The sequence below is a fragment of the Colletotrichum orchidophilum genome, assembly GCF_001831195.1.
Source record: "Colletotrichum orchidophilum strain IMI 309357 chromosome Unknown Scaffold_19.1, whole genome shotgun sequence".
Classification (NCBI taxonomy): domain Eukaryota; kingdom Fungi; phylum Ascomycota; class Sordariomycetes; order Glomerellales; family Glomerellaceae; genus Colletotrichum; species Colletotrichum orchidophilum.
This window is the reverse complement of record NW_019172975.1, coordinates 67,673-94,078: the sequence shown is the minus strand read 5'-3', so window position 1 is coordinate 94,078 and position 26,406 is coordinate 67,673. Positions and strand designations below refer to the sequence as shown.

Below are 26,406 nucleotides of genomic sequence, written 5' to 3'. Positions count from 1 at the left end.
ATGTGAAGTTTTGCCTTAGCTGCTCTCGGACTAGCGTATTTCGTCGGCTTCGGACACAGGAAGCTGCCTCGGCTCTCTGAGCGGCTGCCGTCACGCTGCACAGAAGACAGTTGCCGGAAGTGCACAGTTAGAAAACCACACGTTCATCCTCCCATGAACACGACATTGAATTGACCAACGTTGCGAACCATTAACCAAATTCTATTCTCTCGTCCCTACACTCAAACACGACTGTATTTCCTGTGCCATCTATACTCTATTTAGCGTCTGTTCTCTCTCTTCAAACTATCACATACAATGGCTGGTCATCTACGCTTCGACGGCCAGGTCGTCGTCGTCACTGGCGCTGGCGGTGGCCTCGGCAAAGCCTATGCCACCTTTTTTGGCTCTCGCGGCGCCAGCGTCGTCGTCAATGACCTCGGAGGCTCTTTCAAGGGCGAGGGCACCTCAACCAAGGTATGGCATTCTCGGGAGCATCCGGTGACGCACCCCCGCCTGTCCACGCTTGCTGACGTACTACCACCATTCAGGCGGCCGACGTTGTCGTCAACGAGATTAAGGCTGCCGGCGGCAAGGCCGTGGCCAACTACGATTCGGTCGAGAACGGTGACAAGATCATCGAGACGGCGATCCAGAACTTTGGACGCATCGATGTGCTAATCAACAACGCTGGTATCCTGCGTGATATCAGCTTCAAGAACATGAAGGACGAGGACTGGGACCTGATTATCAAGGTTCACGTCAAGGGATCTTACAAGTGCGCTCGCGCAGCATGGCCCCATTTCAGAAAACAAAAGTACGGCCGTGTCATTAACACGGCCTCGGCTGCCGGTCTCTTTGGCAGCTTTGGTCAGTGCAACTACTCAGGTACGTGTTGCGGTCCCATCCAATTGATAATTACCTCGGGATGCTAAGCGGTTGCGCAGCTGCCAAGTTGGCCCTGGTCGGATTTACCGAAACTTTGGCAAAGGAGGGCGCCAAGTACAATATTCTGTCCAATGTCATTGCACCAATCGGTAAGTGCAACGTGTGACAAGCGGAGCATGGCAGGGGAATCATGTGCGCTAACTGGGCCAACAGCCGCCAGCAGAATGACCGAGACTGTGATGCCGCCTGATGTGCTGGAGATCTTGAAGCCCGAATGGGTCGTTCCCCTTGTCTCCGTCCTCGTACACAAGGACAACACAGACGAGAACGGATCCATCTTCGAGGTTGGCGGTGGCCACATTGCCAAGCTGCGTTGGGAGCGGTCCAGCGGTCAACTCCTCAAGGCCGACGACAGCTACACTCCCAGCGCCGTTATCAAGAAGTGGGATCAGGCCATCGACTTCTCTAAGCCTCAGTATCCCTCCGGTCCCAATGACTTCTTGACCCTCTTGGAGGACTCCATGAAGATGGGCCCCAACGAGCAAGGTGACAAGGTTGACTTCACCGGCCGCGTGGCTCTCGTCACTGGCGGTGGTGCAGGGTGAGTAAAAGGCCGAATGCATTTGGTTGTTCGCAGCTAATGGTCACCAGTATCGGTCGTGCCTACAGTCTGGCATTCGCCAAGCATGGTGCCACGGTCGTTGTGAACGATTTGGCCAACCCCGATGATGTTGTTAATGAAATTAAGAAGCTGGGTGGCAAGGCCGTTGGGGTGAAAGCCTCAGCAGAAGACGGCGATGCGGTTGTCAAGGCCGCGATTGACGCGTTCGGACGCGTCGACATCATCGTCAACAACGCAGGCATCCTCCGCGACAAGGCCTTCAACAACATGGACGACAGCCTCTGGGACCCGGTCCTGAACGTCCACCTTCGCGGTACCTACAAGGTCACCAAAGCCGCCTGGCCGTATTTCCTGAAGCAGAAGTACGGACGCGTCATCAACACCACTTCTACCTCTGGCATTTACGGTAACTTTGGCCAGGCCAACTACGCCGCGGCGGTAAGTCTGACCAGCTGTGAACCTCGAGATACGATTGCTAACAAACGTATAGAAATGCGGTATCCTTGGTTTCTCCCGTGCACTCGCGCTCGAGGGTTACAAGTACAACATCTACGTCAACACTATCGCACCCAACGCCGGTACTGCAATGACAAGAACCATCATGCCCGAGGAGATGGTACAGGCCTTCAAGCCCGACTACATTGCGCCCGTCGTCCTCGCCCTCTCCAGCGACAAGATCCCCAAGAACCCTACCGGCGGCCTGTACGAGGTTGGCAGCGGCTGGGTTGGCCAGACGCGCTGGCAGAGGACCGGCGGCCACGGCTTCCCGGTCGACATCCCCTTGACCCCCGAGGAGGTGCTCAAGCACTGGGATTCTATTAGAAACTTCGAGGACGGTCGCGCCGACCACCCTGAGAAGACCCAAGATGGCCTCCAGAGCATCATGGCAAACATGGAGAACAAGAGCAACAAGTCCAAGGTATGAGCCTACACCTCCTCATAGCACCGACGCAACTCTGTAAAGTAGCAATAGTTTTACAAAAAAAAATAAGAAAATATATTGATCATGTGTCTTCACAGCAGGAGGCAAGCTCCGGTGGTGACAGCAAGTACGTGGATGCCATAAAGGCCGCGCAGAACGTCGAGGGCAAGGGAACCGAGTTCCAGTACGAGGAGCGTGACGTGATGCTCTACAACCTGGGCATTGGCGCGAAGCGCGATCAGCTCAAGTACGTCTTTGAGGGCGCCGACGACTTCCAGGCGTTGCCAACCTTTGGCGTCATTCCGCCCTTCAACACGGAGATGCCGTACAACTTTGACGACATCGTTCCCAACTTCTCCCCCATGATGCTTCTGCACGGCGAGCAGTACCTCGAAATCAAGAAGTACCCCATCCCTACCGCTGCGAAGCTCGTCTCTACCGGCAAGCTCCTTGAAGTTGTTGACAAGGGCAACGCCGCCATTGTCAAGAGCGGTATCACCACAGTTCACGCCGAGACCAAGGAGCCCGTCTTCTACAACGAGATGACGGTGTTCCTCAGAGGCTGCGGCGGATTCGGCGGCCAGAAGAAGCCGGCTGACCGTGGTGCCAGCACGGCGGCGAACAAGCCTCCCTCGCGCCACCCCGATGTCGTGGTCGAGGAGAAGACGACCGAGGAGCAAGCGGCGCTGTACCGTCTGAGCGGTGATTACAAGTAAGATAAATGAAGCCACTTTCTGCAGTTGTGAACTTTTTATTGACGTTTGGCAGCCCTCTCCACGTCGACCCTGCATTCGCCAAGATGGGTGGCTTCAAGGCTCCCATTCTCCATGGTCTCTGCTTCTTCGGCGTAGCCGGCAAGGCCGTGTATGAGCGCTTCGGTCCCGTCAAGAACATCAAGGTGCGCTTCGCCGGCACCGTCATCCCCGGGCAGACGCTCGTGACGGAGATGTGGAAGGACGGCGGCAAGGTCATCTTCCAGACCAAGGTCAAGGAGACGGGCAAGCTGGCCATTGGCGGCGCCGCCGCCGAGCTGGTCGACGATAAGAGCAAGCTCTAAGCTGTGGGGCAAGGACGCAACGCCGTCTGACGCTTGAGAACGGTTTGGACACGGCTTTTTGTTTGTACGAGTAAATGGCTGTGTATGATTCATGGGTCTAGTCGGGTTGGAGATGGGCAATTTATGAAAATGAAGTCGATTTATTTACCAATTACAAAAGGTTATTTCTCGGAGACGAGCGCGGTGATGACGGTCCCCGATCACTTTAACTAACCTCATAATATGTAGTGATCCCTTTCTCCAGCTCTTGAGCGCTAATTACGCAGACTCAGACGCCCCAAGAATGCCCATATTCCCCGATTTAAGCATATCCTTATTCAACTCCGAGCCTCTTTGTCTTTCTCTCCCTTTTTTCCCTTCTCGTCATGACATACTATAGAGCACATGCCTGTCAATAATTCGACTCCCAGCGGACCTCACACAAAAATTGTCTCGACAACAAAGTCACAGAGCTCCGGCAAGGTCGGCAATTGACCGTTCTTGAGGCAATTCTCGACCGGCGAGACCCCGTTCCTGGCGAAGCCCGTCTCCAAAAAGGCCTTTTCGGCCCCATTCAGCTCACGCTTCTCCGTCTCGCGCCACTTGGCCTCGGCCTCTTCCTTGGCCTGCTTCAACACCGAGTCCGTATCCTCACTCTCCCATAGATTGCATCTCGAGCACTCGGTGCAGGGCCGCGGGTCGCCGTCCGGTCTAAAGTGGTCGCAAAAGTGCCTGTATCCTTCGCCGTCCCCATTGCTGCCGCCAATGTCCTTCCGACAGACGTAGCACATTTTATAGCCACAAGGACAAGTAAGCTTGTTGCAGCCCGAGTTCTTGACAAACGACGTGTGACATCGCGGACAAACACGCTTGATGGCCATGCTCATCGCCTGCTCGACCTGCGTACGCAGTGCAACCAGAGACGACTCATTGCATACGTGGATATCCTTCCAAGCCTTGGCGCAAGATAGACACGAGCTTTTTCCGCAATCGGGATTTTGACATGCGAACTTGAGGCCTCGACGCCGTCGACGATGACGGCCAAGTGCCAAGTGCCATTGTGCAACCAAGTGGTCGCCGACTGTCTGCTTCGTGCTGATAAGGAGGCAGAGAAAGGACGACAACAAAACCACAGGCAGGAGAAATGGAACGGTCGCAATGCATACAAGGAGGAGTACGAGACTGAGTAAACTGTCAAGTCTGACCCGCAGTTGCGTTTCCTGCGCTGGGAGGTAGATGTCGTCCACTTCAGCGTAGTCGCAAAAGGGGCACCGAATTAGGGGTATGTTGGACGTCAGGAGACTGTTTTCAGCCAAACGCTGGTCGAGTTTACGGAGGATCTCGGCGCCCTTCTTCTCCTCTAGCATGGCGCGGTGTATGTGATCATAGGGAATGTTGCCAGGGCACCCGTTCCCTTCGACAGCGAGACATTTCAATGTGCCATGGTTTGTATCGATGCTGCTGTGCCATCCCTGGCCAAATACGGCTTCTGTAATGGAGTGCTGGATACAGCGGAAGCAGAGCATGTGCCCATCAGTGTTGCAGGTTGTGAATTCTTCGAAAGTGGACTCGGTGAAGCAGCATGCACACTCATACATTGCGCCGGCTCCCTCGGCCTCTTCATTATTCATCAACAAAGCCAGACTTCGATCCTTGTCCTCTTGCGTTTGTCGCGCCTGGTCTTTTAGCGGTCGTACCAAATCGCGGTATAGCTCAAAGTTGAGCTCGGCGTTTCCCGTGGCCTTGAGAGAAGGCACGATGGCGCCTTGGCCGGTCGACTTCCAGATTATCAGCGGGTGATTTTCGGCTTCGCCCGTAGCGACCGGTTTCCGGCGGAGGAAGAGGGACGATATGGTGAAGCGCCAGGATTTTGAGGAGAGCGATACGAGTGTGTTGCGAGCTTCGAGGTAAGAGTAGTTGGACTCGGCGAGGACGGCGTTGATGGTCGAGCGTGACAGGCCTTTGAACTCGTGCCAAGCCAGCGCTTGCACGGCGTGCTTGTACTCGGGACTTCGGAAGGCTTCGACGCGGGGAATCAGAACTTCGTCCTGCTCTCGTGCTTCTTCGCTCGCAACCGGGGGTCTAGGACGTTGAATATTGACGGTCCTCCAGCGACCCTTGACCCAGGCGACGCGATTCTTCAATAAGGCGTCGATCACAACAGCCAGCCTTGATTCCTCGTCAAAGTTGATCAACATTTCGCGGAAGACCTGAATCTGAATGTCGGGGAAGATGGCGGCAAGGGCTTCTAGGCTGTTGTTGAGCTCGCGGAGATTCGGGCAGTCGGGGGGGAGCGCAGGGAGCTGCTCTTCGTCGTGTATGTATCCATGATGGGAGCTGGAGGCGGGGCTGGAGGCAGGGCCAGCGTCTGTTGTTTGGGAGGAAGCGGTCTCAGAAGCTTTGTCGAGAGAGTTGGACGAGGAAGTCTTGGAGCGGCTGGAGACGAGTTTATCGGTGGAGGATCCGAGAAAAGTTGTGAGGCCCATCTTGTCAGTTCATGGCTGGTGTAGGCCTCGCATGGCGTGAAACCGACGATGACGGTCTATGGAAGAGTGATACGTGCGCCCGATGCAGCGCGGGAGGCAAGGCGGCTACCGTGACATAGAGGCACAGTCAGGGCTACGCGATAACTTCCGGAACAAAGAGTTCGCGATCTTTATTGGAAAGAGCGGGCGCGAGGGTGCGTGCTGTGAAGTGGTCAAGGATGTCGCCGGGTCCCTTGTCGTTGGGAAATAGCGGACAGGGAAGTGCAGATCGGGGACGGTTGTCGTACTTGAAATGAATGTGACCAGGTTCCTCAGTACCAAGCAATACTCATGTGAGGTAAGGTAAGTAAGGACGAGGCAGAGGTACCTCTTGGGCGTGCTCCGGCGGCCCGCTACCTGGCTGCCTGGGGGCATCTGAAGGAAGACCAGGCGGGGAATTTAGGGGAATAACCACCGCCTGGCGATGCGTTACGTTACCTAGCGAAGCCCACCATGGAAGCACCGACCTTGACTAAGGCAGTACTAAGGCCAACTGACTCTGCATGTTAGCTGCAGCAATCGATCTTCATGCAATCACTAACAGCAGACCACAACCAGCGCGAGCAGGGAACGACATCCCAACTCTAGGAAGCGCCTAGGGTCACTAGGGATGCCGGGTTGTCATCACATTGTGGCCCGCTCCGTGATGAGGAATGGACCTCACCCGCAAGACGGCGGCGCCATGTGCCTCGGCACCTCTCCCGACAAAGTCTGGCTTCACCGTACCGTGATCATTCAGAAAAACTAGCTTTTGCAGACTCTGGCTGCAATAGCATGCGTTATGCGCAAAACAAAAAGCTGGTTGGTCTACAGGTCTATCTCCAGGGCCGCCGTGTCAGCAGCTTTGAGTCCGTTCATTATGCGTCCTCTGCCATACACGTTCCCACGTCTCATTTGCCTCTTGTCTAATAGCCTTGCCCTCAAGACTTGCGGTGGAGAAGGCCAGCGGCACCCTTTACGGAAAGTCAGTGCACATGTTGAAGTAATGCGTTTCGACGTCAACTCACCTGGTGGCTGGGGAAAATGAGCGTGTCTGCAATAACCACGTTCTCTCTCCTGGTGGTCGTAAAGACGACAACCTCTGCAATATCCTCAGGGGTAAGAGGCTCACACCCGCTGTGGCATTATCAGCATACATGTCCATACTCGTAACTCATAGATACCCAAGTATCAGAGACGAGAAGATAGCTAGGTTTGTACTTACGCATAGACGGCATCGGCCTTGGACTTGTCACCATAGAAGCGAACGACGGAGAATTCCTGCGTGAAGTTAGATCCCGTCACTGGGACTGGGTCGGATGTCTACCGAGAGGCGACGGCTTACAGTCTCGACCTGACCGGGGTCAATGCCAATGACGCGGATGCGGGTTGCAATCAGCTCCTTTCTCAAGCTGTCGGTGAAACTGCGCACGGCGGCTTTGGTTGCGCAATAGATTGAGCCACCGGGGTACGGCTCCCGACCTATAATCACGACGGTGAGTCAAACATGCTCTCCACAAACGAAGTAAGCAGGTTCGACTTACCAGCAATGGAACCAATATTGATAATGTCTCCTGAGCCGCCATCGGGGCGCGCCTTGAAGATTGGGAGAATGGCCTGCGTCACATTAATGAGGCCGGTGACGTTGGTAGCAAACATGACGTTAATGTCCTCCTCGGCGATCTCGGGTGCCTTGGCAACTCCCTTGACGAGGCCGCTTGTTATTCAAGTGTTAGTCGAGGGTCAATTCGGAACGAGAAATCAGGCTGTAACATACGCATTGTTCACGAGGATGTTGATGTCCTTGAACTCCTCGGGCAGGTTGGGGACGAGCTGGCGGACCTCCTCGGGGTTGCTGACATCCAGCTTGACGGGGTGAACCTTGACGCCGCTGCCGACCTCCTTTTGGATCTCAGCGGCAACCTCCTTGAGGCTGTCGATACGGCGGGCCGTGAGAATGAGCTTCAGGTTTTTGGGTGCCGTCCTGGCGTACTCAAATGCCGTGCTCTTGCCGATACCGCTCGAGGCGCCGGTGATGAGCACCGTCTTGCCTTCGAGGCGTTTCGCTGCGGCAGACATGATGGTTTTGCGATGGTTCTGAGTGATCAGCTTGTGTAAGGAGGAGTGTATGTGAGGCTGTTGGCGTTGAGATGACAGAAGTGAAGAGAAGAAGTAGCGAGCTGCGCGGGTACAAGGGGTCATGTGTGAAGAGACCGGGGGAAGAGTAGCAGAGGCTGGTCAAAGATGGATTAGTCGCTTATAAACCTGCCTATATATGGATTGCAGAATTCAGAAGAAGGGTTAGATTGGCTTTACTTTGCTTGTACGTTTGCTGTTATCCAATGAACGGAGAGGATTAGTAGGGGGAACTGTCGGTACAAAAACAACTCTCGACACGTTTCCGACTACAGATGGACGGATAAGACGAGGGGGGGAGAGTGGACGGAACGGCGCACGGAATGGATGGGCCCCACATTGCGGGGTTTCAACCGACCGATAACCGGCGGGGAGGGATGATTGCATCATTTTGCTGAAGGTTCTTCTCTTGATACCACTTGCCTACCTCGCACAATCATTCAGGCACGAGTAGCAGGGCTAGGTTAAGACACGATGCAGGCTCAGAGAGGGTCCAATGGGGTTCTTTTGGAGCCTTCTTAGCTATGAGAGGCTATTGCGCCAATTAGGTGATTGCAAACTCCGACTTGTTTGTACTTGGCGGCCTTTTCTGTTCCCGCACCATGCGGCACCAGCACCGACCACTTCGGCGCGGTTGCAACACGACGGCTAACTCAAGGTTACATAGGCCATGATTGCGGCTGCTAGACCCTCGGTTCATCCATTGGTCATTGTGTTTTCCCGGTTGATGGCGGCGGAGTGTTTCAAAGAAATTTCCATAATAATAATAATAAAAATAATACTAACATAAGTTGTTACTCATAAACCTTTACCCATCATGTACAACCGTTGATGCCCCGAGATAATTACACTCAAATCAACAGAACGCCGGCCAAGTGCTATGCTAATAACGCTATTCCACAATACAACTCCCGTTCTATGCGGGCTTACTCGGTTGTCGTCGAGGAAACCAAAGTCGTCGCCGCCGATGCCCTCCGTCGCCTCTCCACCTCAACCCTGATATGCATCTGCCGCTGCTCTTCTATGGTGAGCCGATTTCGACGATAGACTCCCAAACTAAGGAGGATCGCTATGCCTGACAGAATAGCTCCCACCTGCATGTCTTTGCAGAAAGAGTCTGTGTAGACTTGGCGTACGGCTGTGGCTTGCGCCTCCGTCAAATTCGCCCCTGCTCCGTGGAGCGATGACAGCTGTTCCGGGCTGACCACCCCGGTCAATTCGTCTCGCATGAAGTTTCCCAAGATCGCTGTTGACGCGGCGATTCCCAAGCTGCCACCGAGGATTCGCACCTGTGCAATAATCCCTTGCGCGGGGGCTGCGTTTCGTTAGCTTTGTCTGTCCAAATCTAGCAACATGGAAATGCTCACCGTGATCTGGAATCTCTGACTCAGTCGCCCCGAGGACGGTGGATGAAGTGGCCGACAGGCCAAAGCCAAAGCCGATGAAGGTAAGAAAGCCGAGTGCCTTGGGTTCCAATTCGACCGACGAAGACAGTGTCGTCATCAAGCCGCAACCAATGCACACGAAACAGCTTGCTACGGTCATCGTCTCAAAAAGTCGATTCTGTCTCTTGTTGATGATCCCGCCGAGAGTGGTACCCAGCGCAACAGAGCCTAACATCGGTAAAAGCAGAATACCCGCTAGCAAAGAGCTCTTCCCGTTGACGATCTGTAAGTGGACAGGGAAGGCATAGATGACCAGGAGGTACGGGAACCCGAGGAACATCGTGTTGAGTATCGTGGCGACGTAGACACGGTTGCGCAAAAGCCGTATCGGAATGGCCGCCATGACGCGGTTGCTCCAGAACTTGGCGACGAGCGTCTCCCATCCCAGCAACAAGATGAAGCACACGCCGCCGATGGTGACTGGGGCAATGAATACGGCTTCGTGCCACTTGTTGCCGTCCGAGCCGACATTTTGAAAGGAGAAGACTACCAGAACCGATGCTGCGACAAGGAGAAGAGAGCCTACAACGTCCAACTCATTCCAGCGTCTACGTTGCAGCGTCGGCAGGTGTTTGGCATCGGGCCACGTCAGGTAAAATACAAGCATTGAAACAAAGCCAATTGGTCCGCTGCGTTATTGTCAGAACACGAGCATCCCTATCTGACGCAACAGCTGCTCTCAGAGGACTCAGGAATCACTCACTTGATCCAGAAGATCCATCGCCAAGAGGCGTAATGGGTGAGAATACCTCCCAGAACTGGTCCAAGCACGCCGGCACTGGCGATGACCATACCGACAAGACTGGACATATACTGTAGCAGGTGCTTGGGAGCGACCTCCGGAAAAATAATCATGGTAATCGAATAAAGACCTGAGAAAAACTTAGCGGATGAACTGACAGTGACAGACGTGCTCGACTCACCAGAGCCCCCCAAGCCTTGCAGAGCACGGCATGCAACCAACTGCTCCAAATTCTGGGCAAACCCGCAGCCGAGAGAGAAGGCAAAGAAAATGATAAAGCTTGCCAAGAAGGCATTGCGCCGGCCAACGACGTCGGATGCCCGAGCCACCAAGACGGCACAGCTCAGGTATGTGAGGGTATATGCAAGTGCAACCCAATTGATTAGGTCTACCGAGTCAAACTCTGCGCCAATTGTGTACAGACTCGTTGCTACGATAGAGGCGTCCAACATGGAGAGGAAAAGTCCAAGGCAGAGTCTTCCAGACAAGTCAGCAAATAGACCTATGGCAACACTCAAAACATCATGGGGGTAAATACCCAACACTGAGCAGCCAGAATCTCCATGCCGGCAGTGTGGCGTCTCTGTAGTGATGCTCAGTGAGGCCCTCGGCCTTGGTGGACTCGATGTCCTCCTTAATGTTGCCCATAGCTGTGCGCGACGACCGCCTCATAGGATTTGAACAGTGCGGATCTATTCCAACGACCAGCGGTCACAATGATAGTGTCGCCGGTAGAACTTCGTGGTAGTCGATATGACCTCGGAATTCTCGGGGGATCCAGGTCTTGTAAACCAATCAAGTGGCTGGCGATTGAACCGACGGTTCTTAAGAGATGTTGCCTTGGCTGAATTCTGTCGGTCTGTAGGATGAAAGTCCGACTTGAAGACTGTCGGGGTCGGGCCGACGCTGACAATCACTCACGATGTACAGATACGGTGTTGAAAAGCAGAGCCGGGGCAACTCATAGTGAAGGATGTCACGAGAGGCCCGGGAAATGCATCTGACAGGATGGTTGAAGGCGGTTGGAAAGAGAATGCGAGGTCCAAAGAGCAGGGCGAAACCATGAAGGGACACGATTAAAAGAGAGACAGATTCCATGGCCGAACGTAAGAAGTTGAATCGGCGTTCGGGGCGACGTATTAGGGAAAAAACGAACGTTCGGCGTTCAGCAACGCATTCGCATTCGCTAGCTCGGAACCACCTCCTGAGCTCACGGTCCCATTTGTTTGTCTTTGGCCCGCCGCTGCCGGCCGTAAGCTGATGCCGTAGGCGAATGCGGCGTGTGCCCGGCACGCCACACCAAACCCCAGATAGTCAGACATTGCGGTAGTGAGACAGACCAATACCAGTGACGCGAGCAAAGAAGGGAGGCACGATAGTGCGATAGTCTAGGCCGCCGCGTTTCTTTCGGTCGGAGTCCCCTTGGGTAGATGTGGCCTCGGTGGCAGTATGTCGTCCGATGAGGAATGTTGTCGAGCCCGGCCCCGATGCACCAGAGCCGTTAAAGAACCAGGTGCAACGTGGTCTAGATCCAGGCCCGATCTAGTCGATGGCATCTCATCGGCGAAGGCCCCAATCTTCAACTCCGTACGGATGGAAAACTTCAATCTTTCAAGTTCGAGGGTGGCCAGCACCGTGGCTCGTCCACCGACATGTGCCAACGCCGAAGGAAATACGCAACGACCGGCCGACTAGCTAGCACAATCCCGCCCGGCTGATTACAGGCGCCATGTGCGCGGACAGACATGGCAGTGAGAAATCAGCGGTGGGAATGGAGAAAAGAGGCGAATCCGTTGTTGAGGAATGTGGGATCAACACTGCCCATTCGCGATGCCCACTTGAGCGGCGCTCCTAGGTAGAGGGATAACCTTTAGTTAAGGTCCTTGCCTCGAGTCGGCGATAGAACCCTCCCTGACGCTGCGTGCCCGAGATGAGCGACTGCGCCTTGCACAGAACATAACTTGCGCTCTGCGATGTCTAAACCCGGAGCATCTCCTTGGTGTTATCTGGAAACTGCAAGGTAGCAACAGCAGCACCTGGGCAAACAAGAGGATAAGGAAATTCGAAAAGGCAGACCAGATGAGGGGAACACAAACATCATTTCATGGAATATTTGCTCGCGGCGTGCATACAGAGGTGCTGGACTGGCACACTGGGAAGGTCAGGATGGCAGAGAATCCCAACTGGCTTGACCAGGATCTCTGTTGCTTCTTCCTCTGCTCATTGGTTTTTTGTGTCTGGCTTTGAGTGCACGCATACGACCGGTGACGGGTATAATATTGTGAAGAGGCGGAGGGCGAAGGCAGGGGGTTTTAACCATACCTGACAAGCGGAGTTCCAGTCAATTTCAGAATGTCTAGGAGAAAAAGAAAGCGGAATTGGAACGCGACTGTGGGGCTCTGCACGGAAGGGAGGTAAGACCCCACGGCCGTACGCGGGCCCTGGCCGGACCGGACCGGACCCTTCTTCTCTTGGGTGCTTGGGTAACCGGGAGCACATTACATAAGGCAAGACCTGATTACCTCATTCGTGGTCTCACTTCTCACCGTGCGAAGAACTCCAGCATTCTCCTTCGATCCCACGGTGCCCCTCCGTCGTTGACGACACTCGGCCCAGACACCTCAAGCGGGCAAACAGGCGCTGACATAGAGTGTCCCACAGCCAACGCACCACAGCGCCTACGTCCTGTCGCTATCGTCAGTCAAGGCCGACTCCCCGTCGCAAAGAGCATCAGACCCTCACCACATCGAATCTTGGTTTGTAATCGGATCCCATCAGAAAGAAAGCGAAGTTACTTGTAATCATCCATTCATATCTCGGTTTTGTTCCCGTCGCGGCAGAGCCCTCCGCGACCGCTTCTACGATGACAGACATAATTGCCGACCAGGCACCGCCAGCTCTCGCCGTACCATCGGAAAAGGAAAAGAAATACGACCGCCAACTCAGACTTTGGGCTGCGAGCGGCCAAGCTGCTCTGGAGTCTGCCAATATCCTGCTCGTGAATTCGGGCACGGGCACTGTTGGTGTCGAGACACTGAAGAATCTCGTGCTTCCAGGTATAAACCCGGCAGCACACCTATTGGCTCGTGATCAGCGTTGCCATCATCATGTACTATCGGATGATTGACGTGCTTAGGTATTGGGAAGTTTACAATCGCCGATGATGCCGTCGTGAGTGAGGCTGATCTCGGTGTCAACTTCTTCCTGGACGAGTCCCATCTCGACAAGTCTAGGGCGCAGAGCTGTACCGAGCTACTGCTAGAGCTTAATCCCGAGGTTCAGGGTGACTGGTATCCCCACGGCTCGGTGAGTCCATCGAATCGTATGTTTCTACGTGATCTGTCGAGGACTAACGCAATGGTAGAAAAATGAGGGCCTCCAGGAGCTTCTAAACAACTCGACCCCGTTCAGCATTATTTTGTACACACTTCCCATGAAGCCCGAAGACATCACTGCACTGGAAGCTTATAGCCGTGAACACAAGACGCCCTTGATTGCTATACACTCTGCGGGCTTCTACTCCTACTTTAGCACTCGTCTTCCAAGCATTTACCCCATCGTCGACACCCATCCGGACGTCACAGCTATCACGGACTTGCGGCTTGTCACCCCATGGGAAGAGCTCGAGGCCTTTGCTGAGAGACTGACCAAAGACATTGAAAGTCTCGACAACCACGAGCATGGTCACCTGCCCTTCGTTGTCATTCTCTTGCACTATCTAAAGGTATGGAAGTTGTCCCACAACTCCATGCCGCCGAGCAACTACAAGGAAAAAGTTGAATTCAGGAAAATGGTGGCCGCTGCTACGAGAACAGACAATCCCGAAGGAGGCGAGGAAAACTTTGAGGAGGCTGTGGCTGCCGTTTTGAAAACCATTTCGCCACCATCACTCCCTTCTGCCGTCAAAGAGGTCTTCGAGTACAAGCACACCGACGAGGTAAGTGTCCAGAACCTCCCTCGTTCACAACAGGCCGCAGCCGACTGAATAACTTTACAGAACGAAGCCAAGTCAAGCTTCTGGGTCATTGCAGGAGCGATGCGCGAATTTCATGAAAAGCACAGCTGCTTACCAGTACCGGGCGGCCTCCCGGACATGAAGGCGCAATCTAGCGTGTACATTGAGCTTCAGAATATCTACAAGGCCAAGGCTCGCAAAGATGCAGCCGAGGTCCTCGAATTGGTCCGTCAGATGCCCGGTGGCGAGGGCGTCGACGCAGCCGAGGTCGACTTGTTCTGCAAGAATGCAGCCTTCGTCAAGCTGGTCGTCCCCGCAGGTGGCGGACCCGAACAACTGCGCAATATAGCAGGTAAGAATGTCCAGGAGGGTTTCCAAAGCCGGTAATGGCGGTGCTCACCACATTTACAGCGCAGGAGTTTGCCAACGACGAAATGGCCAAGGAGGGCGTGATGCCACTGTCGCTCCTCCCAATCTATCTCGCCCTCCAATCCACGTCTCACACACCCACGGCATCTTCGGATGAGATTCTAGAGAACATCAAGGCGCTTCTTCCAGACTGGGGCGACAACGAGCGGCTGGCACAGGCGGCGCAAGAGGTATCCAGGTCTGGCGGCGGAGAGCTACACAACGTTTCCGCCGTGACAGGCGGCATGGTGGCTCAGGAGACCATCAAAATCATCACAAACCAATACGTACCTATTGAGAACACATGCATATTTGACGGCATTGGAAGCCGGTGCCAAATTCTTCGTCTTTAGGGTCGGAGATACGTTCCAATCCGGCGCTCGCGGCATCCCTGCATCTTCAGAACGGCCTTTGATGGACCTGACTTGAGGAAGGCGTGCGGGGAAGCTGACGATGTTCATTAGCCAGCATGGTGGGTGTGAGGTAGGAGTGACTCCTGGCGGAGGGTGAGGGGGAGACGATGGGACGCACCGTGGCCCTGGAGACCCTAGGAGATTTACGGCCCTGAAGTCGTAGATCCCGGAAGAATAGATTGTGTTCATCTTGGAGAAGGTCAACATGGTGGTATCCAGAGCTGGAGAGGCTTGGAGATGGTTCCGGGATCAACTTATTTGGGAAGGGGGTGGTTGCAACTCTAGCGCGCAGCAAACTGATTTGCAGTGCCGGGGGAGGACACCCTTCAACCCTCGCTGGACCCTGTCAACGGGTGTGTGGTGCCTGGGCGGAGATCACGTCGGACCGCAGTCCCTTACAGCTAGGTCATGGATGAATTGCAATGCGCCAGGGGTAGCGGAACCACCTGGAGCAAATGGAAATGACGAGGTCGACGATGTCAAATGGGCAAGTGGAAGGCCGGTAGCAAGCTTCGGTAGCCCTGCTATACCTGGCGATGACGCCGGGCTCACAAGCTTTCAGGGCCAGATCCACGGTCAATTGTAGCCTTGGCAGTTTACATGCAAATGATGAGTGACCTGTTCGTCTTGCTCTGCTATCTAATCATGGATACAACGCCCATATTCGACCCAGAGTTCGACAGCGAAGGCCTCGTCTGAACCGATCAACCTCGAACGTCATTGCCAAGAACTCGGACGATGTCGGAAAAGGAAAAAAGGTTCCCAACTTGACTCCGGTGAGATATAATTGCTCAACGGCCCTCGGATCCTCAAGCCTTGTGTAGGGAATCTGATAACTGAGGAATACCGGGTGAAGATTCCTCCTGACTCGAACGACGGCACAGACAGCGGGCCGCTCGTTGAATGTGGTCTTCTCCATACCTACACAAACAATGTAACACAAGCGTGGCTGGGGGGTTACAACGAAGACATTGAGGATGGGAACCCGTAAAGGGGACCAGGAAGACTCCGACTCGGAGGCGTATGTCCTAGTCTGGGTCTCGACCAGCGTGGCGCTGCGGACGGGACAAGAATTTGATTAGCGACAGCTTGCAAAGCGAGCGGCCGCGGCTTGCTTGGTGCGGTAGCTGGGCGTGACGGTCAGCAGGCAGGTAAGTCTCGGCAAGCTTTCCGAAGGAAACCCAAAGTCATTGACGAAAGGCACCAACTAGCGATTTTACATCTGCCCATTCTTCATTCTCACCACGAACTGAATGCAGTATGCGAGCCACCGGCGGGAATAGGAGGGCGTAGACGTGAGGGTGTGTGTGTGCGTCTGGCCCGTGTCAGCAGACACCATCTTTGTCACGATCCTCTGCAGATTCGGCCGGCTTACTTGGACCGTGGCAGTCCAAGCGGCGGTGGGCGGTAAAGACGGATACATGCTGTGAGGCGAGCAAGTGTCAAAGTGGGTTGCCGTACGATATCATGCGTGAGACTGGACCGGGCGATGCATCGCGAGAGGTGGATAAGTTTCCAAGCCCCATGCCTCCATTGAGCGGTTCTCAGAGCTGCCGGCAGCAGGAAGGGAAACCCTTTGAAGATACATGGCCAAGATGGCCAGAGCGCGTACCCTGCGTAGAATGTAACCGAGTCGAAGACCTTGGATGGTGGCTAAGTCGTCAAGCCCAGATGATGAAGCAAGGGCGCGAACTACATCTGCGACATAATGCTAACCGTGTTGCTGCGATCCCGCAGGATCGTTGTCGAGTTCAAGATCGAGAAACAGAAGATCAAGTAAAACCTCAGAGGGAGTGAAAGACGGCAAAAGGACAGAATGTCAAAACACACTCGTCAGAATGGATGATCTCTGCTAAAAGACGAACGCACCCCGGATTTCCTCTTCCTCGCTCATCTATTAATGGACGGACGGGTTAGATCGGGGGCCTGAGAGCCTTTCCAAGGTGACGAATAGAGCAAGGCACAGCAGTCCCCGCGGGGCAGGCGGGCTGGTCCGCAAAGGGATTCGCTGCCCGTTGAACACAGCCGTCACTTGAGGACTTTCCCTGTCTGTCGGGCGCAGCCGTCGCGCAGCTGAGCCAGATGCGTCAATAAGATTCAACACGTGTTGATAAAGGTAGCGGGCCGAAGTGCTGTGCCGGGGAACATGGTAAGCTGGGCGGACCCCTTCAGAAGCCAGTTTGGACGACACGCGCGAGCCTCGAGAACAGACGTGTGCCATCTCCTAGTTTCCGTGACCAATCCTGAATCTTTACCCGCAGTCGCCGTTCTGAATATTGTTCAGAGAGGCCCGTGTCACTATTATTGCTCGCCCAGAGGCCGACCTTGCGGAAGAATCTGACCGGGCAAATCATGGCTAGTCGACTTCGGCTTGACGAGTTGCACGCTTCAGTCAGCGTCGGACATAAGCCAATGCTTGGAAGGCAGCTGGCCCATTAACCATGCTTCATGCAAACAGACGCATCCCTACCTCCACGACCCGTGACTCACAGATACCCGCAGGAGACAGGAGGCGACAAGTCTGAACGGTTCACCGGGTCCGATAGCCTCTGCGATTGCAAAATCCTTAATCTGGGGAACCATACCCTTTGATACCTTGGAGATCATCCAATGCAGAATCCGTGGACAGACTACTGCAGGAGTGCCTAGTGTTTTGCGACTGATGATGCCGTCTCCTTGGTCAACGTGGCCAAGTATGGCCTTGTGTTGACCAACTTGTGATATCCAACGCCTCTCAGCCTGTCGTGTCACCGTTGGGTCAGGTAACCGCGCCCAATAACCCTCGGAGGCACATGGCAAGCCGGAGAGAAGTATATTCCAAGAGCCAGCCAGTATATGCCGTGGCCTGATAGATTAGCGATCCAAGACAGTATTTCATCTCCAGCCGGCAGGAAGCCCAATTTTCCCTCCAGTGACGTATGGAGGCGGCGTAAGAGGAAGAGAATCGTCTCTCTTAGGAAACGCAATATTAGGTGGAGTAGGCAACCGCTCCAGGCCAGCGAGGAAGAGCGCGTGGAGCAAGGTACTGTCGGCTGACCGATTCGGGCATTCCATACCTTATTCGATGTGATTTGGACCTCTAATCTTCCTTGGTGGATGGAGGAGGGAGGCGACATGGTGGGGCATCGAGCGCCCAACAAGTGCAGATGCATTGCTTGAGTTCGACATCGAAGTGAAGAGCACTTAACTCTGGACGAGTGCACGACTGGCCATCGCCACAGAATCGGGTCTTCAGTTCGGTGCGTAAGCAGAGGGTGTAGGCACGGAGGCAGACATGATGGGACGATATCCAGAAATTGTCCAGTGAGTCGTCTGTCGGTCTCTGGGTCCGCAAAGAACTAGATGCATTAGTGTGACTTTTAGCTGTTGGACAGAACATCCCTCGGTTTAGGCAAATTTGCTCCTTTAACGGATGGCGGGCGGCAGACAAGAAGCAGGGGGGATGGGAACGGTTCGTCGGGAGAGGTGCCAGGCACATGTGCCCATCTAGACGTGTCATTCCGCGGAGGGCTATCCACCAGATGTGCCTCGCGTTTAGTGATTGGTATGGACTCGCCAGGTACCGTCGTCCCGTCCATGTCGCGCACGCGAGACTCTGGTACAGACCCAGTGATCATAGAGGACGGCCGGAATGGAAACCGAGGGAGTAAAAGTCAAGGAGGCAAAGGAGGGAATGTGGTTGGAGGAACCAAACTTGCAATGCAAAGGGGTGTGGGGAGGGCCAGGTCGGGGTAGGAGTGAACATGGAGCTATATGGGACGGGCGGCAGATTCAAGTACTTCAAGAAGAAGAGGAAGAATAAGCGCATGCTTGCATGATATGGATCAGGATGGTGCTTGTCTGAGCCGCTTCGTCCGTCTGGTGCTCTTGTAATAGGTACGTAGGGGTTCGGCCATTTCGGATCGATGAAATCAAAGTTGACACCCACGATGGACGGCACATGTCGACGGGACATGCTTCGAAACAGCCGAAAGCTATCGGGATTGAATCCGGGCAAGAACAAGGACGCATTGGTTGAGTGAAATGGGAACGAGTCTGGTGGCACTGGGAAGAAGCACCTCTACTTGGACGCTGCTATGCCGCAAATCTTTTCGCCTTCGCGTCCTTCCATGCAGCCTTCCATGGCGATATTCACGGTGAGACGATGAAACGACCTCTCAGGGTCCGACGACCTGTTCATCATTTCCCTGATTTTCGTTTGGCGGAGGGGATATCATACCCTGATGGATTGATGGGGGAGGGATGGTAAGCATGCCGGCTGTAGTGAGCTGCAAAGAGACGCTAAGCCAGTCAGAGCAGAAGAACTCGGAGCAGAGTAGAGGTGAAAGACCCGAGACAATCAACTCAATCGAACTGCTGGTGGGCTACCGCATGAGATCAAGGAGGAGGCATCGTCTCGTTTGTTCACGAAAAAAAAAAATAGTCAGGCGTCTAAGAAGTTTGATCCCCTCACAATTTGGAGGCCGTTTTCTTTAACAAGGATGCGGGGACAGCTTGGAGAAACAGGGGGGGAAGGGGAGGGGTAGGGGGAGGGGTGTGGCTTTGGCAAAAGGTGTACCCTGGATCGGTGGTGGTACCACTCTGTTTAATTCTCCCACGCCTCTCGTAGCTACCTTGGGTTAGGTAGGAGGGTCATTCCGTCGCAGCAGCCGTATTCGTAGAGATGGAGACAATGGGAAGAAAAAAGAACAGGTGGTGACACACACACGCCAAGACTTGGTGGGTGATGCGTAGCCTACAGCCAACGCGCATGTGTAGGTTGAATCTCGCTCTAGGACAACCAAGGTCATCAAGACCAGACCAAAGAGAGAGGGGAAAGAGGGAGGGTCGGGGCGAGCATGAGCCTAGGGTTCGGGTAGGGCGGTACGGAGTAGAGATACGTGATTCATTAAAAAGTAGGACATTGGAATGATGCTGGAATGTCGTGAGTGTGTCTCTAGCCATCCATGCCTCGTTACGTCGTCCGAGGAAGTGGAAGCGCCCGGGCCTTGGGTGAGGCGGGATTACATAGTGCCGGTGTGGCTGACTGCTGACCCTGCCTTAGGTAAGGCACTCTACCATAGGAACTACTTACTTCCTTCCACTGTCTACGGATACACTAGGTGAGGTACATACAATGTATGGATCCTGAAAAATTCGAGAAAAAAAAAAGTTGGGGTTAGTGATCCGTGCCCTAGTGCCTCACCACGTGCTTACCTAAAGCGAGAAAAGGCAGTCCAATTACTTTAGCTTCGCGCGCCTGGGGTTCGGCCCCGCGCCCGATTGAGATTCCCCACCAGTCAGTGGCGGACGGCTGTCACTGGGCACTTTAACCTAAGATAAACACTATCCGTACTTCACCCGTAACCCGTCCAACGTGGAAGCCATTGGCACTTACAATAAGCACCTGACCTTGTGGAAGGGAACAGTGCATAAACAGGAGCTACTACTGGGGACGAATGAGGATCCCAGTAACCGTTCGGATGCCAGATGTGATGTGATGCGATGCGATGCGATGTCCATGCCTACCTTGGTTAAGTACCTTATGCCCACGCCCGGGCGCTAACAGTAGTAGCCATGATGGGCTCCAGACTCGGGTAGCAGACATCCATGGATAGATAGGTATTCTACGGATTCCTACCCCAGGGTCCAGAAGGAAAGAGGCACCGAGGGTAAATTGGTCACATCGGGTGCTGAACATAAAGTGCGAGCGGTACCCATCTCCAAGTGTCTTCTGAGTGGCCTGTCCACCCGTGCCCGGTAAGGCATGCTACTCCACTTTGACCCGACGTCCCCCGCCCTCCCTTGGCCGGTTTCCCCGCCCCCAGACCACCTTCGCACCACACCGTCACCTCACTACTCATCTCAGTTCCTTAGGTGCTCCTCTCCCCTCCCCCAACCGCCGACTTTGCCTGTTGATTAATTTAACAATTTGCCCATCGGTCCGGACGACGACACCTCCCGCCCCCATTCTCGCCAGTCTCCTCACAACGAGGTTCAGAAGCACTGCACTGCAACCTTACGTGCTTACCCCAATCCCCATACTTTCGTCCGTACATTACCTTAGCCCATCGTGCCGTGTCACCTGAGTTGTATCGTTCCTGTAGCTAGCAAACTTGCATTTCCCATCCATCCCATACCTCACCACCTCACCAGCCACGGTCGCACAAACCTGTCATCCCTCGTCCTCCTCCACACTCTCCAGATTTTCTGCCCCAATCACAGATCGGCTCGATATCCAGGGGGGGGCGTGTTTTTTGCTTCGTCCTCCGCTTCTCCCTACTCCCACTCGTGTACCACCACTGTACCAACATTGGTTTCCATTGCTTTTACGCTCCTCCCACCATTTGCACCTCCTGTCCCATGGCGCCTGTGTCGGCCACTCTCGGTAGTCAACTTGGCTCTCCAATCCTTGTTGAGTCCCGGGATGGAGACCAAGACACCGCCACGAGGGCTTCCCACCTTGCCGTCTCACTCGAATCTCTATGAGGCCAGGTCCACCATTCAACGCAATGCCTCGCTCGGATAGCGAGCGCCCTTCTGCAAAATTTGCCTCCCGTCCCTCGTCTGTCGGTCTGATGATCGAGTGCCTTACTGTTGTTCCCGTCCCTCCGGGATTTGACGCCGTCACTGTCTGGTTCACCCTCGTGATCCGTACACGCCCCTCCTTCAGGTATTCTGGGGGAAGAAACCCCAGTTATCGTTCCTGGCACTAGGTAGGTACGAGACTCGAGTCCACCTCTTCGGCTCGTCGCCTCCCAATGCGCACATGTTTGCACACTGAACCCACCTCCTCTCTCTGTTCCCCTCGTCCTAGCTCACTCTGCCGAGCCTGCTCTCTGCCTCTAACAACAAAGCAGCCCACCAGCCGCCTGTTCACATACTCTTGACGAATGCCATGGGCATTCTGCAGATGTTACCTCGCTGTCAACCGGAGACTCGTTGAACGCGGATCAAGTCCCCCTCCATTCGAGTCCCCTCGTCATTTACTTGGCCGTCTAGCCTCGTTTGGTTCCGGCCGGCCAACCCCAAGCTCAATTGCCCGTCCATCTTGCTTCACGTAGCCGACACGGCACTGACGTTCCATTACCTCTTTTCCCTCTCTTCCATCCCTCGCAGAGATCCATGCTCTTTCCCCACACTCAATGTTGCCGCGCTGGGTCTCTCGAATGGTGGCCGTACTCGTCAGCAGGGTACTTCATTTTGGCTCTCCTCCACAATCCTCCCATGCTGACTGTATATAATGTCTGCGTCCGCGCCAGCCTTGTTGACGAACTGATCTTTGCCTCTGGATTCCCATCAAAGACAAAGACAGAGATCTGATCATCTGATATTGTGGTTTTGTCAACGCCACTTACCAGCATCGCCCGAGGCTCTTGCGATCCATCTCAGCTTCGCTGTAGCTCGAGCAGTTCTGTCTTTTCAGCAGCCGCCAACATGGCACCGTCCATCCCAGTCCCTACCCAAGGGGGCATGTTCCACACCTGTAAGTCTCTGCCACCTTTCGAGTCGTTCACTTTCCCTCCGGCTCACATCGTTCAGTTCAGGGCGTGACACCACGGAAGCAGACGTCTGAGTCTCAGGAAAGCGGCAAATCGACGAGCTCAGCAGCTTCCAAGAGAATTACCACCCCACATGCTTGCGCCGAGTGCAAGAGACGAAAAATGTATGTTCCACTTGGTCTCTCTCAACACGACGTCTTCTAATCTTTGATAGCCGCTGTGACGGCCAGCAACCATGCGGCCAATGTCTGTCAAGCCGCGCTCCCAAGCGCTGCTTTTACGACAAGCACCGACAGCGCGTCATCCCTTCGCGCAAGACACTCGAAGCACTCTCACAGTCTCTCGAGGAGTGCCGCTCCGTTCTCAAGCGTCTGTTCCCTCACCAAGACGTACAGTCGCTGCTTCCACTGTCTCGCCACGACCTCCTTGATCTCCTTCAGCACCCGGTCCTTGACACGCCGGCTGCGCTCCCTTCACCGCCTCTCAACGCCTCGCCCCTCTCACAGGAACTAGACTCTCCGGTTTGCTCCGGCTCCGGCTCCGAGCGGGGCTTTTCCAGTCTCGAACTCATACCTGGTCGGGACACCGAATGGGACGAAGAACGCCGCGGCCGCGATCCCATCCCCATTGAAGCCGATGATGTGAACGCACTTTCATTATCCGTGGACCGGCAGTCATCATATCTAGGCGCTTCTTCGATCAAAGCAGCACTCATGTGCCTCATGAAGGTCCAGCCGGCACTCCGGAACGCGCTCACCACACCCCTCCAGAGCGCCGAAGTCACACACAGCTTCCCATCCACGCGACAGAGAGGCACGGTGCCAAAGGAAACCCAGCGCATACCGTGGTCATGGAAGGGGCAGACGCTGATTGACGCTTACTTTAAGCGCATCCACGTCTTCGTTCCCATGCTGGACGAGGCCGCTTTTCGAGCTGATTATCTGGAAGGCCAGCGCTTCGATGCCCCTTGGCTAGCACTGTTGAACATGGTTTTTGCCATGGGCAGCATCGTCGCCATGAAATCTGACGATTACAACCACATCAACTACTATAACAGAGCCATGGAGCATTTGCCCATGGATGCCTTTGGCAGCAGCCATATCGAAATGGTGCAAGCCCTCGCGCTCATTGGAGGCTACTATCTCCACTACATTAACAGACCCAACATGGCCAACGCCGTTCTAGGTGCGGCCATTAGAATGGCGAGCGCACTTGGTCTTCACCGAGAGAGCCTGGCTCAGGGTTCAAGCGACATTGCCGCCGCCGAGACCCGACGGCGCACTTGGTGGAGCCTCTTTTGCCTCGACACATGGGCAACGACAACCATGGGACGACCCTCATTCGGCCGCTGGGGCCCTGCCATCAACATCCGGCCCCCAGAGTTTGGCACCAACCAGGGTCGGGACTCTGCCCAGCATGCTGGCATCTTGCCGCTCATCGAAAACATCAAGTTCTGCAAGATTGCCACGCAGATCCAAGACTTGTTGGCCATTTCGCCCCTCCTGCGCGCGGAAGATCGTTGCAACCTCGACGGGCAACTGGTCAACTGGTACAGCGGCTTACCATGGCTTCTGAGGACGACTGACCCCTGCGCCGAGCCGCTGTACATTGCTCGATGTATCATGAAGTGGCGGTATCAGAACCTGCGGGTGCTTCTTCACCGGCCTGTCCTGCTGAGTCTGGCTAGCAGCGGCTCGCTGTCTCACGTGGCCGAGCAGGACGTTGCAGCCATCGAGACGTGCCGCGAGCTCGCACAGCAAACCATTGAGGACATTGCCAGGGAATGGACTCGTAATCAAATGTCGGGATGGAACGCTGTGTGGTTCCTCTACCAGGCGGCCATGATCCCTCTGGTCAGTACTTTCTGGGAGTGGAATAGCCCACGCGTATCCGACTGGCACCAGCAGATCGACACGATCCTCGACTTGCTAGAGGCCATGGAGGACTGGTCATTGGCAGCGAAGCGTAGCCGAGAGGTCGTGTGGCGAATGTACGAAGCGTCTCGACAGCCATCGATGCGGTCAGAGAGCCCTCTGCAGGGGCTGATGGCGGAGGCGGAGCTGCACATGTCACCCATCGGCCTGGAGCCGGAAGGGATGGGCATGATGGGCATGCTCGATCAGCATGGACTATGGGATATGGATGGCATGTATTGGGGCCAGGGTCCTGACCCGGCGGTGGACTTCTCCCCTTACAACGTCAACGAGCATATGATGCAGATGGACTACGGTATGATGAGCAGTCAGGTAGGCGCCATGGAGGGCGGCTTCTTCATCAATTGATGTGTCAGATTGGGATCTCTCTTACCTCTTTCAGGCACACGACTTCTCTTCTGGTTACATACTTGGATGCTGTTGCTAGGATATGGAAATCGGCGGAGGCATATGGCCGAAACCAAAGATGCTGGATGATGCTGTACATAAGCTCGGATGTTCAAAAGGGTAAGCAAACAGTGCTCGGAGTTTGTGGAATGTACGCCGGTCACATTGACGGACCCAAAAAAGAAAAAAAAGGGGAGGGGGGCTGAAGCATGGAAAATGGGACATGATGGAGGCGAAGATTATTGAGAACGCCCGAAATGACGATGACGATTTACGTATGACCTTCAACTAAAGAGACACAGAACACGACAGTGATTACGTGAAGCTCAATCTAACTGGGTCTCTCCGCCGTGGCACAATGACATCGACCGCGTATGCCATGCGGGAAGATTCTGAGTGCCGGCAAGGCGAGACGGTCCTCATCAGTCGGTCCTACGATCCTGATGAGTTTCGCGTGGCGCATAAACTCATATTTGCTGCGGCCATGGCAGGCACATGACTTTAAAGCCTTGAATGCGAGTGGTGTGCAGGGTCTTGCGTACCATGGAGCCATGGAATGGCCCATTCTACCTCTCATCCTTGTAGCGGAAGTCTGTCCCATAATGTGATGTGCTCAACGGTGTCGAGCATATTGGGTGTCGGTATCAGGAAGTTGTTGGCTGACGAAGAGCGGGAGGCATCTCTGAATCCTACCTACCACCCCTGAACAACAAACAGTGCACGTCTCGTCGGCTTGTACCTTGATACTTCGCATCGCATAGCTATTGCAGGGCGCAAAGGGAGACCTTTTGCTCGCCAACTTTCAAGCATCAGGTCGCGATCGGGGCGGACGATCATGCCATGGTCGACCGGAACGAGGCTGGCAGGAGGTGAGTGGTCGTATCACTTAGTGGTCGGGTCGGAGCAGGTGGTTCGTCCAAGGCCCCTTTAGCGTCATGCTTCCCATTCCCCAAAGAGACTTGGGCCAGGTAGAGGTGATGTTGATGAGGTTCCATGATCCGAGATAAGGTAACCAGACTAGGAAAGACGCGCAGGTATCCGAGAGGATCAAGGTTGCGATTGGGCGGGTAAATGTGTTGGTGGACGTATCAAGGATGGGCCGTCTGGGTTGTCGGGCCGCAGAGAGAGCAGAGCCCCTGTCTGTACCACGCACCCCACATCCAGAATCATCCCATCCATGTCTGGGTCCTTGTCTACTCTGTTCTCTGTCTGTCTACCCCTGCCCTCACATGTGTGTATCTCACGTAGGTACGAATATTCTTGCCCGTACTTTGCCTACTACGCCACAGTATGCCTCTGGGTAATTTGGCAGTGTATGCAAAACGCGGGAACCTTAACCGCACCCATTCTGTGACGCCGAGCTGTTCCTCGCCATCTGCCCAGGCTAATTAAGATAGTGTCGAGTATTCGAAAGGATGTAACGCTGCTTCGAGCGCTTTTCCAACGCAAAGAGCCTTGCAACGGGCGACCTAGACTATGCTCTTCTCCTCGTCTTGTTTTGTTTCATGCAACGAACATGCGTCATCAACAGGCCGGCCACGAATGAGCGACGAC

At 54.6% G+C, this 26,406-nt stretch overlaps 8 protein-coding genes across 8 annotated transcripts; 4 read left to right on the top strand and 4 right to left on the bottom strand.

The window, feature by feature from the left end:
• Positions 1–297: 297 nt before the first annotated feature.
• Positions 298–3,468, top strand: CORC01_03189 (short chain dehydrogenase; the record flags this gene model as incomplete). Its single annotated transcript, XM_022614839.1, has 8 exons — positions 298–456; positions 531–867; positions 927–1,016; positions 1,081–1,468; positions 1,519–1,927; positions 1,980–2,408; positions 2,510–3,123; positions 3,180–3,468. The coding sequence occupies 8 exons, from the start codon at positions 298–300 to the stop codon at positions 3,466–3,468; spliced, it is 2,715 nt and encodes a 904-aa protein (XP_022478575.1).
• A 416-nt stretch (positions 3,469–3,884) lies between these two features.
• Positions 3,885–5,933, bottom strand: CORC01_03188 (uncharacterized protein; the record flags this gene model as incomplete). Its single annotated transcript, XM_022614838.1, has 1 exon — positions 3,885–5,933. The coding sequence occupies one exon, from the start codon at positions 5,931–5,933 to the stop codon at positions 3,885–3,887; it is 2,049 nt and encodes a 682-aa protein (XP_022478574.1).
• A 959-nt stretch (positions 5,934–6,892) lies between these two features.
• Positions 6,893–8,153, bottom strand: CORC01_03187 (short-chain dehydrogenase; the record flags this gene model as incomplete). The annotated part of the gene is made up of 6 exons (XM_022614837.1): positions 6,893–6,925; positions 6,980–7,088; positions 7,177–7,232; positions 7,297–7,433; positions 7,496–7,668; positions 7,729–8,153. The coding sequence occupies 6 exons, from the start codon at positions 8,151–8,153 to the stop codon at positions 6,893–6,895; spliced, it is 933 nt and encodes a 310-aa protein (XP_022478573.1).
• An 860-nt stretch (positions 8,154–9,013) lies between these two features.
• CORC01_03186 (major facilitator superfamily transporter) lies at positions 9,014–10,922 on the bottom strand (the record flags this gene model as incomplete). Its single annotated transcript, XM_022614836.1, has 5 exons — positions 9,014–9,402; positions 9,455–10,161; positions 10,236–10,404; positions 10,456–10,751; positions 10,813–10,922. The coding sequence occupies 5 exons, from the start codon at positions 10,920–10,922 to the stop codon at positions 9,014–9,016; spliced, it is 1,671 nt and encodes a 556-aa protein (XP_022478572.1).
• Positions 10,923–13,137: 2,215 nt separating this feature from the next.
• Positions 13,138–14,990, top strand: CORC01_03185 (ThiF family protein; the record flags this gene model as incomplete). Its single annotated transcript, XM_022614835.1, has 5 exons — positions 13,138–13,330; positions 13,411–13,580; positions 13,639–14,211; positions 14,272–14,581; positions 14,641–14,990. The coding sequence occupies 5 exons, from the start codon at positions 13,138–13,140 to the stop codon at positions 14,988–14,990; spliced, it is 1,596 nt and encodes a 531-aa protein (XP_022478571.1).
• A 3,673-nt stretch (positions 14,991–18,663) lies between these two features.
• On the bottom strand, positions 18,664–18,795 carry CORC01_03184 (uncharacterized protein; the record flags this gene model as incomplete). The annotated part of the gene is made up of 1 exon (XM_022614834.1): positions 18,664–18,795. The coding sequence occupies one exon, from the start codon at positions 18,793–18,795 to the stop codon at positions 18,664–18,666; it is 132 nt and encodes a 43-aa protein (XP_022478570.1).
• Positions 18,796–21,392: 2,597 nt separating this feature from the next.
• CORC01_03183 (uncharacterized protein) lies at positions 21,393–21,518 on the top strand (the record flags this gene model as incomplete). The annotated part of the gene is made up of 1 exon (XM_022614833.1): positions 21,393–21,518. One exon carries the CDS (start codon positions 21,393–21,395, stop codon positions 21,516–21,518), a length of 126 nt encoding a protein of 41 aa, XP_022478569.1.
• A 984-nt stretch (positions 21,519–22,502) lies between these two features.
• Positions 22,503–24,813, top strand: CORC01_03182 (fungal specific transcription factor domain-containing protein; the record flags this gene model as incomplete). Its single annotated transcript, XM_022614832.1, has 3 exons — positions 22,503–22,515; positions 22,572–22,695; positions 22,746–24,813. 3 exons carry the CDS (start codon positions 22,503–22,505, stop codon positions 24,811–24,813), a joined length of 2,205 nt encoding a protein of 734 aa, XP_022478568.1.
• Positions 24,814–26,406: the final 1,593 nt, after the last annotated feature.